Genomic DNA, 12989 nt, shown 5'->3' with positions numbered 1-12989 from the left:
GCCCAAGGATATTTTGACTTTTAGCCAAGAAACTGGCTACTTTCTTTTCTTTGGGGTCTTTTTACTGTAACTGTCTAGCCAATTTTTACCTTCTATTCTTAGCACACCATCCTCTGAAGAGGTTAGCCAAATTGCCTATGGGGAATTGGGACACAGACCACTCTGGCTTTTTCCATGCTGAACAGGGACATAGGGTGGGGCAGTTGGGGTACCCCTTCATGGGTCTATCTGTAAGACTCCCAAATTGCATAACTTTTTTTTTTTTTTTTTTTTTTTTTTTTTTTTGTCTTTTTGAGGCTGAACTTGGAACTCTTAGAAAATCCACCTGCCTCTGCCTCCCGAGTCCTGGGACTAAAGGCGTGCACCACCACGTCCGGCCCAACTTGCATAGCTCTTAACTGTAGAAGTCCTTGACTGGTGCCTAGGAGATGTGAAGAAATAAAGGCAAGAGTAGTTAGCATTACAAGTTCTAGACAGGGAACCAGAAAAAGGTCAGAACAGGGCAAATTTCAAATGTTCATATCAGAGTCCATTGGAATTTCTTGACAAGAGTTTCCAAAAGCATCCCTCTGTTTGCTTCTTCCTCATTTTTCTTTTGTCTGCCAAGGCTGGACTTGAGAGTGATGGATTCAGGATTTGTTTTCAGGCACTTTGATAGCTGTTGGAGTGGCTAGAATCAGTGTCAGTTCCTTCTCAAAGGCTTCTAGATAGGGGGAGAAAACAAATTTAGCCATCATTTTAGAACAATAGTGGGTTGTCTCCCTTAGCTACAGATGGGCATACAGTATCACAGACCAAGATTTGAAGTCTTACATCTGAGCAGTACTTTCTGATTAGAAACAAAATCATCAATGAGAAATAATTGTCTAAATAACATTTTATATGGACTTAAGCCTAATGTCTGGGAAGTGTAATCCCTTGAACTCTTTAAAGAAATATACTGATCACTTTAATCTTTGGTTCTACTTTTCCTTTTGGGTGTTTAAGACCATACAGTTGGCCCAAATAAAACAATTTATTTTTACTCTTAAGGTCGTTGGAGGATCTGTTTGTTCCTCAGGGGTCACATGGGCTTGGGAGGAGCCCCTGGCTCCTTTCTTTTACCAGTTCCAGCTATGTGAAGATAAGTCAAAGGTCCTGCTTGACCTTTGTGGTAGCTGGCTTCACTTGGAAGCGTGGAGGAAATGTTTCCTCTGTGTTGACCCTCTTTTAAAAAACTATTTTATGTGTATGAGTGTTTAGCCTGCATGTGCGTAAGTGCACCCGTGTCATGCAGTGACTATGGAGGCCAGAAGAAGGTATTGGATCCCCTGGAACCGGAGTTAGAGATAGTTGTTAGCTGCCATGTGAGTTTTGGGACTCGAACCCAGGTCTCCTGCAAGAGCAGTCAGTGCTCTTAACCACTGAGCCATCTCTCCAGTCCCCAAAAGTTGTGTTCTGTACCATCATCACCACAATTGGAGTGTGCAGTATTCACCTACCCACAAAAGAAACTATGCGCCTTGTCAAGGTTGCTTGTCAGTCCCTTTTCTTTTTACAACTCTGGCAAGTGCTGTTAATTTCTGTTTATAGATTTGTAATTTTTTATATATATATAAGATCCATCCATGGTACAGTGCTGTTAGATCTTCATTCCTTCCGTCATGTGGCTGTACTTTCACCCATTTATCATGAGATGAACATTTGGATTGATTCCATTTGTCAGATTTCTGGGTAATGCTATGAACACTCAAGTACAAGTTTTTTTTCTGCATTGTGTGTTATTCTAGGCTTCATATCTTGGATAGCTTTTTTAAAAACGTTTCAAAGAACTACCAAACTAAAGTAGCCATACCATTTTACCTTCCCACAGTGTATGAGGGTTCCATTATCTCTACACCCTTTCCAACTTACAAATGTCTAGGGTTTTGTATGTATGTACGCGTGCACGCGTGTGTGTGTGTGTGTGTGTGTGTGTACACTGAGTATGTTCTGCTTTTTTCTTTCTTGACAGTATTTTTTGTAATACAAACATTCAGTTTATTTTTTTCTTTTGTCATCTGTGATGTTTATGTCACTTTGGAGAGCACCCTGCCTAATCTAAGATTGTAATTTATTTATTTAGGTGAGTAAGAGTTTTATAGATTTGGCTCTTCCATTTAAGTCTTTGACACATTTTGAGTTCATTATTGTATATGATGCAAAGGACAGTTGTCCTGGTACAATCTGCTGTTTCTGGTGTGTTTCATCTGCTTTTAAGCCACTGACACATAGTCATTAATGCAGCTTTGTAGTAAGTTGAGATTTTGGTGGGGTCACTTTGGATCTGTGGGTGAGTTTGGAGAGCTCACTGCTATTTTCACAATAAGCCACTGGAAGTATTTTTATTTTATGTGTATGAGTATTTTGCCTGCCTGTATGTAAATGTGCCCATGCATGCAGTGCTTACAGAAGCCAAAAGAGGGCATCAGATCCCCTGGAACTGGAGTTACTTAGGGTGGTTAGCCTCCATATGGTTTCTGGAAACCAAATCTGGGTCCTGCTAGAGCAGCCAGTGCTCTTAACTGCTGAGCCATCTTTCCAGCCCCATGTGTTTATGAACATTAAATTTTAAATTGATGAATTTGGGGGCTTTTTTTTTTTTCTTAGAAACACATTCATAGTGCTCAGGTCTGAGGTATTCCCCAATAGATGACTGTTCAGATGCCAGATTCTATAACATTCAACATATTTTTTATAGTGCTCAATCTGTAGACATCAGTTCTTATTCTCTTGGCAGTACTACTTTTCAGCAATATTGAATAATTTTTTTTAATTTTTATTTTATGTGTACGAGTGTATTGCCTGCATATTTGTGTCTTGCAATGCTGCGGAGGTCAGAAGAGGGCTTGAGTCCCCTGGAACTGAAGTTAAGGATGGTTTGGTAGCCGCCATGTGGGTGCTAGGAATTGAACCCGGCTCCTGCAAGAACAGTCAGTGCTCTTAACCACTGAGCTATCTCCCCCTGAATAATATTTTTGATATTTATTAAACCATCTTTTTAATGTAATTAGATGCCAGATAACATCCAATCTGAAGATTTTTAAAGTCCATATGAATTTTCTTGTGACAGTATTCCATGCAGATTTATATGCATGAAAAAACTAAAATTTCAGGTTGAGTAAACAATGCTTTCTCTAATGCCAGTGCTTTCAGTGAAGTAGGGCTATGAACCACCTTTTAATGCTGTCCTAGAACTTAGGTTCAGTTGGTTCAGGTGTGGTGATCTTTCCTACAACAAATGGGTGTTTTTATTTATTCCAGTGTTTTTGTTACTATGGGGCATACCTCCCTTGTCTTTGTCAGTATTGAAGATCTATTTCTTCCCTTACTCTGAAACTTTTCAGTGTGCCCTTACCACTTTGCCTATTTTACCACTTTACTTCAGCAAATAATTTCCAAATTTTTAGCTGTGACTAGAGCTAGGTGGATATTTACTAATGAAGCCTCCTTAAAAGGCACTAAAATTTGTTACCGTGGTCTTAGTTGGCTGTCAGGGAGATGGGGAAATGTGTGGGGTTAAAGGATGGAGAAGAATGTCTTTCCTGCTCTGAGACCCTAAAGATACAGCACAGACAATAGAGTCAACCTACTGATAATGTACTAGCAAATGTGTAAACTGGGCTTCTTGGGACTTGTCTCAGTCTGTCGAATTCCAGTTGCCAGTAATAAAACAGCTATGACTAGTTACGGCATTCATGCACACCAAGAGTACTAAAAGGATGGAGGACCAAACAGTTATTTGAAACCGAGTGATTACATCCATCTTGGTGATGTAACAATTACCCCAGCCTTCTGTTAATTCAACTGACCTTGCCTCCAACTATCAAGGTGGAAGCCAGCATTGGAGTGAAGAATGTCAGCAGTGAGGGCATCATGGCAGAAAGGGGAGACAGCAGCTAGGAGTGGGCAGGAAGAGAGCAGATGGAGAAGGAAGGGAGTCAGATCAAGAGGTAGGAATGAAAACACATAAAGGAATAGGCCAAGGGGCGAAAGGAGTACGCTTGTTGATTTTTTTTTTTTTTTTTTTTTTTTTTTTTTTTTTTTTTTTTTTTTTTTGCTTAAGAGCAGTACTAACAGTGCACAATTGTTTGATTTCTCAACATAGTGATAATATTTGTTGTTTACCTGTGGTCTACTATCCTAGGTGCCTTACATACATTAATTCATTGAATTTTTACCACAGCTTTATATGCGGGCACAGTTTCTCCAGTTTTATGCACACGAAAACTGAGCCACAGAGAGAATCATTTGCCTGTGCTAGTTGTGTATCAATCAGGGTTACAGTGAGGCAGTCCAGCTACTTGGCCACAGCTGACTTCATCACCTCTACCCCAATCTTCAATATTTGTATGGTGCATTGCTGAAGAAGTTTGTCTTGGTTTGAGAATATAACATTCAAAAAGGGAGATGGGAAAAGAATGTAGCATGGTGGCCCAAGCTTTTAATTCCAGCACTCAGGAGGCAGAGGCTTCTGAATCTCATTGAGTTCCAGGCCAGCCACGGCTACATGGTAAAACACTGTCAGGCACAGGGAGATGTAACTTTCTCTTAAAATTTGAGAAAGTTATTAAACTAGGTACTAAGATCCTACATGTCCCTCCCCAGTGAACAGAATCTTTTTTGTTTGGTCACAAGAACCAAACTGTCCTTCTCTAATAATGGTGTGAATTCTTTGGTTTTAAATCAAGTTTACATGTGCCAGAGAATGTTGGCAGCCTTCAAAATTATGCTCAGCTTTGAACACAGCAGACCAGCTAGCAGTGCTTCTGTTACGTAAAGAGTCAGGAATTCTTCGAAGCTGCCCAACAGTCAGTCTTCCACACCCAAAGCAGTAGTACCTGGTGTGATCGCTTTTCTTAGTAATCCTTAAAATTAAAGCTTCATACGGCTGTTTCCCAAGTACCTCTCTACAAAGGTGTTTGGGGTTGTTTTTTGTAGCCCTGGTGAGATAGGATGTTTGCAGGGATAGTGAAGGAAGTGTGCATGGAGTTTGTGTATTTTCCAAGGTCTTTGGAGGAGTGCCAGGTATTAATCTTATACTACACAGGACAAATTGAGCTGTTTACAGGGAACAAAAAGATTTCTGTGAGTAGAGTGGGTAACCAAACCAGGAATCTACCTGAAGATCCCTGCCTCACTCGTTGTATGCTTCACGTTATAAAGTAGCTGTAGAACTTTGGAATCATTAGTTCTCATTTAATTTCAATCTGCTTTGGCTCTTGACTTGAGCCTTCTGCTTTCCTCTTTGATAGTGTTAGCATAGGAGGGCTAGGTTAGCTGTTCCCTCTTAGGCATGAGCAAGGTCAGAAATGAGAGATTGTAGGAAAGCACTGGTCTTTGTTTTATTGTTTTGTTGGGAGCTATTAATCCATTATGTACATTGAGCTGTGGCAGGCTTGTTTACTGAGTTTGTGCTTTGCACACCAGTACCTAATCTGCCAAGTCAGGAGGAATGTGTTTATATGGTGGCGCTTACAACAAGTATTTGACCGCTCCTTGACCCTCAGATACAGGTGGGAAAAACAGCTGTTGAAACTAATTGAGTTAAGATCTCTGATGTTCTTCTGTATAAAAAGGCGGAGCTAAAATAAACTGGGGCTGCAGTCTCTACTGACAGACCTCCGAAGTATCTTTTCTCTGTCTCTTGTTTTTTCTTTCAATCCTCACTCCCCCTTTCAGGTACTGTCCGTCTTGGCCGGCTAGCACCGGCGGTGCTTCTTTAATTTCTTTCATGAACTTGGTTCATGGATTTTCAGTGTGGCATCTGGAGTACTTGGAATTTGGTATTGGTGCCTTTACCTATGGCTAAGTACATCATAGGCTCAGCAAACACTGGCCAGCAGCTACACAGTGATAGACAATGGGAGTGCAGATGAATGAGTTGGTCCGTGCTTTAGCTGATTACGGACTAATTTACTCTTGAGCATTCTTAAATTTTCTAATCTTTCTGATGCTCAATTTTGAGGAGGAAAAAAGTTTGAAATTCTTTAACTTTACCTTACCATTACTTCTGGTTGTTGAGAAAAGTATTAATTAGCTGTTACTGTAACAGAAGACCTAAGGTAATTAACTTTAAAGAGGAAAGCTTTTATGTTTCTGTTGCCACTGCTTTGGAATTCTGGCAGGCCAGACATCAAGGCAGGCAAACTACTTGCCTCCAGTGACATGATACTTAATGGTACAATCCCAAATACTAGGCCTATGTTCCTACATGGACCTATGAGGGACCACCCAAACTGTAATGGAAATCTAGTTCATTTTATTTATTTAAATAAATTTCTGCTGCAAGGCTAGGTGTGGTGGCACACACCGTCAGTCCCTGCACTCAGAAGGCAAAGGCCAGTGGATCTCTGTGAGTTTCAGGGCAGACAGGGCAACACTGTGAGACCCTATCTTTTAAAAATTTTTCTTGGGCTGGAGAGATGGCTCAGAGGCTAAGAGCGCTGACTGCTCTTGCAGAGGACCTGGGTTTGATTTCCAGCACCCACATGGCGGCTGTGAACCATCCTTAACTCCAGTTCCAGGGGCATCCGAAGTCTTCTTCTGATCCCCGCAGCATTGTACAACACGGGGCACTCACTCACATACATGCCGACAATACACTCATAAAATAAAAATAATAAATAAAATTTCTTTTATTTCTTTTTTTTTCTTTTTTAGCTTTTTTGCTACAGAAATGACTTCTCAGTCATTTATCTTTCACTTGCTCTCCTGCTAATAATGCTGTTAAACTAGAGAAAAATCCCTTTCAGATCCACAATCCAGTGTGGGTTTCCTGTTGGTCTCAAAGCTCTCAAGAAAGGATCCGCCTTCCCTCTACCAATAATTTCTCCTTAACACTAACAGAACAAATGTTGAGGTTTGTGCCTCTCTTTTCCCCACCTCCCATTTGACTTTATTTCTGTGTTGTGATTGATCCCCAAATAACAGATGCAGGTGTTCACCTTTTGAACAATAGATAGCTGAATCTTAGCATTTAGAAATTACCTGTTTATCCCCTAGTTTTTTAGCTGCTTCTATTACTGTAGTGAAGATAGTAGGTAGCAAGTTCATTTTCAGAATTCTTTTCTCTTGCCTGTGGATTCTTTTTTTCTGCTCCTTAAATAAGATAGTGTGGCTCTTAGCCACTTAGTAAATTGGTGCTGGACTTAACATGAGTACTAGATAGTAGCAGCTGTGCCTGAAGAGGCAGAATATGGTATGCTTGACCTGTTTTTAATTCTTTCAAAGCGATGGTATTACTTTGATGGAACTATTTTTTTCCTTACTTCCACTGTATGCATGTTAATATTAAACTTTTCTCACTTAGTCAAAATCAAAATCGGGTCCCCCTATATTATACTTGAAAAACAAGTAAAGCTCATTTTGTTTTGAGACAAATTCTATTTAATGAATAATTATATAAGAACTTTTTTAGATTGTGACTGGTCCAGTGGTGCTGAGGTACAAGACTTTATTAACATCAGTGTCACTAAAATTGGTATACAGCACACATTGCTAAATCTGTTAAAAAAGGAAGACAGAAAGTTAAATTTCTCAGTGACATAGCATGTGCAAATCCCTGGGTTCCATTTGTAGCACCAAAAGAATGGGACAGCTCTTAGATCAGTCTTGCCATAGCCCAACATATCATAACAGTAATATAGTCCTTTCTTTGCCTGCACACACCCCTTACTGGTCCAGCTTGGTGACACACACCTGTAGTCCCAGCAGTTGGGAGGCAGAGGCAGGTGGATCTCTGTGAGTTCAGCCTGGTCTACATAATGAGTTCTAAGACAGCTGGGACTACAGGGAGACCCTGTCTCAAAAAAGACCAAAAAAAAAAAAAAAAAAAAAAAAAAGTAGAGGTTATTCCTAAAATGTATTTGCTCTAAAGTGACTAATTTTTAAAATCTTTTCCACAGATAATATCACCTACTGCATTGTTTTTGGCTGCAAAAGTGGAAGAACAGGCTCGAAAACTTGAACATGTTATCAAAGTAGCACATGCTTGTCTTCATCCCCTAGAGCCACTGCTGGATACAAAATGTGATGTATGTAAAAACTGAAATTTTTTTGATTTCCCTTATAAATTTGAAACTTTTATGATACACTTTAAACCAGGCATGGTAGCACATGCCTTTAATCCTAGCATTTGGGAGGCAGAGGCAAGCAGGCAGATCTCTCCGGGAGTGAGGCCAGCTGGGGCTACAGGGAAATCCTAGATTTTTTTTAAAAATCTGTATTCAGTTACTGGTGCCTTCCACATGCTGCTTTTTTTTTTTTTTTTGCCACTTCAGACATTCCAGAGATCATCTAGCAGGAATGTTTGATCTATGCTGATGAATTTACATATCATCCTGAATTATATAAGGTTTTGAATCACACTACTTTGATTCAGAGTTGCACATTTAATGACTTCACAGCACACCTATAATTCCTGTAGAAGATAGGTTCTGTCACTTGTTGGTAGGTGTGCTTGAGACCAGAAGATGAATAACTCCAATGAAATTGTTAGCAGAAGGAATAGACAATTAAAATGCTGTTGAAATCATTTTTCTAGCATTCTTAAAGGTAAATAATTTACCCACTGAATGACTACCTGTTGGATTTAGGTCAAGTTTAAAGTCCAGAAGTTTAAGCTGTGACAGAAGTATGACAAGTTTCAGCATTGATAGTGGGGTTTTGGGGAGGTTTCTTGTTTTTTAATTTTATGTGTATTAGTATATTGCCTGCATGTGTGTGAGTGCACCCGTGTCATGCAGTGCTGCGGAGGTCAGAAGAGGGCTTTGGATTCCCCTGGAACTGGAGTTAAGGACAGTTCATAGCCTCCATGTGGGTGCTGGGAATCAAACCCCGGTCCTCTGCAAGAGCAGTCAGTGCTCTTAACCACTGAGCCATCTCTCCAGCCCCCTTGATAGTGGTTTTAAAGGAGTGAAATATCAATGTACACATTAGCCAATAAGTAATTTGTGGTTTTTTACTGATAATTTTTTCAGTTCCTATTAACTTTACCAACTCAGTTGTTTCTAATGAGTGCAAATTAGTGTTAAAAATCAGCTCATTAACCTTCAAGATGGGGCATAAATAAAATGAAAGATGCTTTTATTCTCTGGCTTTAGCAGTGTTCCTTCACAAAAATAATGAGTATGTATATGTCTTACTCTCAGTAGAACCCAGGCTGCCTTCAGGTTTGCAGTCCTTCTGTCTCAGCTTCCCAAGGACTAACTGGGGTTAGAAGTATAGCCACCATGTCCATCTTATATGTGATTATTTCCTTCTTACCTGAGCAATTACCAAGATTCTAAGACTAATGTAGCAGAAAAGCTTCTATGTCCTTTCTTCTCAGAGCATTGTGAAAGTGGGATCAGTTGGCTCTTGAAATTTAGGGGAAAAGTTTTCTGACAATTATGTCTTTGAGACATGTTGATGACATTAATCTTGGGACTTAAGGTTTTCTTTTTCCTAGGGAAGTTAATTCTAAAAATAACTCACTGGCATGAATGAGATGTTTTGGTACTTGATAAACCTTCTCTTAAAAGGCAGGCTTGAGTTAAGTGTTCTCCCTTGGCTTGATGCTTCTTTGTCTGAAAGTAGCAGTGCCTAAGTAAATTTGTGCTGGGCAGACTTGAGATGTTAACCTAGGCCACTTCATACTATTATCTTTAGCTCTTTTTTTTTTTTACCTTTATTTTCATCTCTTGTGTTAGTGATTCAGATTAGACTTGTCACGGGTAGTGTTTCTCAGTTTCTTTGCCTCTTATTTACAAGCAACTGGGATTCTTTTGTAATCATTCTTTTAAATCTCATGAGATAGAACAATCCAGGGCTGATAGTATTATATTTATTCTTAACATTTTAATATCATTTTTATCTGGCAGGCTTACCTTCAGCAGACTCAAGAATTGGTTTTACTTGAAACCATAATGCTACAAACACTAGGTATGTGCTTATATCAGTCTTTTGGTGTTCTTTAATACAGTTTCTAAATAAAAATTCCTACAATAATTTTTATTATTGAAGAAAGTTTTAAAACTGGTTTCTTCACTTGACGAAGAATGACCTCTCTGATGTCTTAGGATTCACTGTGGGCACTCTCTGCTCCCTTTGCTCTTGTTGCACAGAGCTAGTAATGTGAACACAGGGCTACAGTCCTTGCCAGCTTTAACATGGCAGTAATTATTTAAATATTTTACATATTATTTTTATTTTATATGTATGGGTGTATTGCCTGTACATGTGTAAGTGCGCCCATGTTGTGCAGTGTCCGTGGAGGTCAGAAAAAAGCATTGGATCCCCTGGAACTGGAGTTACAGACAGTTGTTGGCTGCCATGTGGATACTGGGAATCAAACCTGGGTCCTCTAAAAGAGCAGTCAGTGCTCTTAACTGCTGAGCCATCTCTCCAGCACCTATAGTAATTATTTAAATGAATATCTTCAGTCTTTCATATTGCTAATGTGAGAAGTGAGGCCTAAAAATGTAATGACTTACCTGAAGTTAAGTGTATCTTGGAGAAGAACTTAGGAGGTTGTGGTCAGATAAATACAAACTCTGGGGAGATCAGAGATTAAATCCGTAGGCCTCTGAACTCCTCCATAAGCTTAGACAAAATTTTCTTACCTGTTACACTTCCATCATGAAGATATGGAATAATGTCTTCCTTAATGCATTGTCTTTATTTCACTCATTACTCCATTCCCAGATGTTAAATAGAAATCTAAGTACAGCTTAAAAGTTTTATTAAAGGGGCTGGACAGATGGCTCAGCAGTTAAGAGCACTGGCTGCCCTCCAGAGGATCCAGCTTCAATTCCCAGCACACACATGGTGGCTTACAGCCATCCGAAACGCCAGTTCCAGGGGATCCAACACCCTCTTCTGACCTCCTCAGGCATTGCACAACACAGGTGCACTTACATACATGCAGGCAATACACCCATACACACAAAATAAACAATAATAAATAAAATTTTTTTAAGTTTCATTAAAACATACAAAAATAAAAGTGAGAGTATATTACTTTCAAATCCAGTTCTACCATGTGCGAGCAGTACCCTCACAGGTCAGAAGAAAGATGTGTCAGATCCCCTGGAACTGGAGTTATGGAAGGTTGTTAGCCACCATGCTAGACAAGGAACCCAGGTCCTCTGCAAAAGTAGCCAGCGCTCCTAACAACTGACCCATCTCTCTAGCCCAGCTTTTGATACATTCTTTTAAACATGGAGAATGAATGAGCAGTATTTTAAGAGAACATTAGAAAATAGGTATCTTGCTTTGTTTAAATAAATTGTAATTTTGCTAGTCGATTATAGGGGAAATGTAAATAAGCCACACAACTTTATAAATCCTGATTACTCATTTTTTAGACTTTTACTCATTATTCTAAAGACATTAGATAGAACCTTCTCTTTTAATAAAAGTAGAAACCCTACTATACCTAAGCTGATTGGTCCTTCCGTAAAAACTTTGTAACATTTTGCCTTTGATTTTAGAAAGTTACTTTAAAAAATTGTGAGAGCTACATGGCTCATTTGTCACTGATTCTAGTATTAATGAGATGTAGCTGAGCTAATTGAGATACAAAATGAAGAGGGCTATATCATTTAAAGTTCTTTGCTACTGCTGTTCCCAACAGTTACATTTATGAAATTTTTTTCCACATCTTCTGAAGCCAAGATTTTTAATATTAAGAGACATAATACATAAGCTGTGCAGCCATGGTAATAGTTATTTGCCATGATTTGAGCATAATTCCCAGATGAGTTAAAATTCTGAATTTTGAATCAAGTCATCTTTGATGTTTAAATAACTGTCTGTTTTCCTGTTGAGACATAAGAAACTAGTTTTCGTTTCTGGAGGGTAATGCCGCATGTCAGCGATGAGAAGCTTTAATGTTGGCTTTGGATTTCTCTTAATGAAGAATTATTAGACATTTATGGTTGTGTGGTGAGTGGCATTGTTCAGGCAAGTATTGTAGTGGTAAGTAGTTGGGAAAAAATGCCTTTCATTTCAGGTTTTGAGATCACCATTGAACACCCACACACAGATGTGGTGAAATGCACCCAGTTAGTAAGAGGTGAGTGGTTCTTAAACTGTCTAGGGTGAGCATGGATGCCTTTCTCCTCTGTGATTTGCTTGGATGCTGTTGTGTGCTTCTAGCATTTTATCGGGTTTTATTAAAGGAATAAATGTCATTTTGAAACACAACTTTCTGTGTTCTGCATCATCCTAGTCTTCTGTTTCTATTTGTGGCCAGTGCATTAGGCTTCATTTTCAACTTAGATGAGAGTCTCAGTTCACTAAAAAGGTGGAGGACTTCCATGTATTAGCAGGTCACCCTACCTCTGACTGATTTACTTGTTCATATTAGTCCATACATACATAGATTAATCCATAAATAACAGAACATAATTTCTGATTTATATCAAATTTTAATTGACTTCCTGAAAAGTGATTACAGTAAGAATTTTGAGACCAACATCTTTCAGATAAAAGTTGCCTTTTTTAGCAGATTTCTTTTTTTTAGTTTGTCTGTGTTCATTTAAATAAGATTGAAATTTTTTTATAAAGATCTGCAGCATTACTAAAAACTGCTTCTTTTCTGTAATAATGGAGAAAATTTAAGAAGCATTTTATATGCTCTCGGTGGCTGTTAGCCTGTATAAACAGGAGTAAGACGCAGAATTCTCTTGATGTTCAGGAACCCTCCAGCTGTTGTGGCACCAGAAACCTTCCACAGGTTTGCTGCTGTCGTCTCTCTTCTGGCTCCCCTTTGGATTGTTTATGTCAGCAGCTTGGGCCCAGGAGGACTGACTGCTTGTTGCTCTTTTTGAAGATGCAGTCTTGTGGTTTCATTCTCTTACCCACAGGTTTTTCTCATTGTTCCGGTTGGTTTTTGGTTGGGGGAGGTTGGGGGGTTTTGGTCTTTTTGAAACAGGGTCTCGCTATAGCCCCACCTGTCCTGGAACTCACTATGTAGACCAGGCTGG

The 12989-nt window shown here is 39.2% G+C and overlaps 1 protein-coding gene across 4 annotated transcripts in view; it reads left to right on the top strand.

The window, feature by feature from the left end:
• Positions 1 to 12989, top strand: part of Ccnt2 (cyclin T2) — a 39975-nt gene that overhangs the window by 15019 nt on the left and 11967 nt on the right. For 3 of the 4 annotated variants that reach the window (XR_607234.2, XM_008832453.2, XM_008832455.2), the window contains exons 3-5: positions 7926 to 8054; positions 9882 to 9942; positions 12014 to 12076. Coding sequence is in view for 2 of the 4 variants with exons in the window: in XM_008832453.2 (XP_008830675.1) it covers positions 7926 to 8054; positions 9882 to 9942; positions 12014 to 12076 (253 nt within the window). In the remaining 2 variants the exon portion in view is untranslated. Of the gene's footprint in view, positions 1 to 7925; positions 8055 to 9881; positions 9943 to 12013; positions 12077 to 12989 lie in introns of those variants that run through there. The other variant, XM_029563235.1, reaches the window with a different exon arrangement.

The sequence above is a fragment of the Nannospalax galili genome, unplaced genomic scaffold, assembly GCF_000622305.1.
Source record: "Nannospalax galili isolate Female #2095 unplaced genomic scaffold, S.galili_v1.0 scaffold995, whole genome shotgun sequence".
NCBI lineage: Eukaryota > Metazoa > Chordata > Mammalia > Rodentia > Spalacidae > Nannospalax > Nannospalax galili.
Note: the sequence above shows the minus strand (reverse complement) of the source record. Positions and strands in the feature narration are given on the sequence as shown.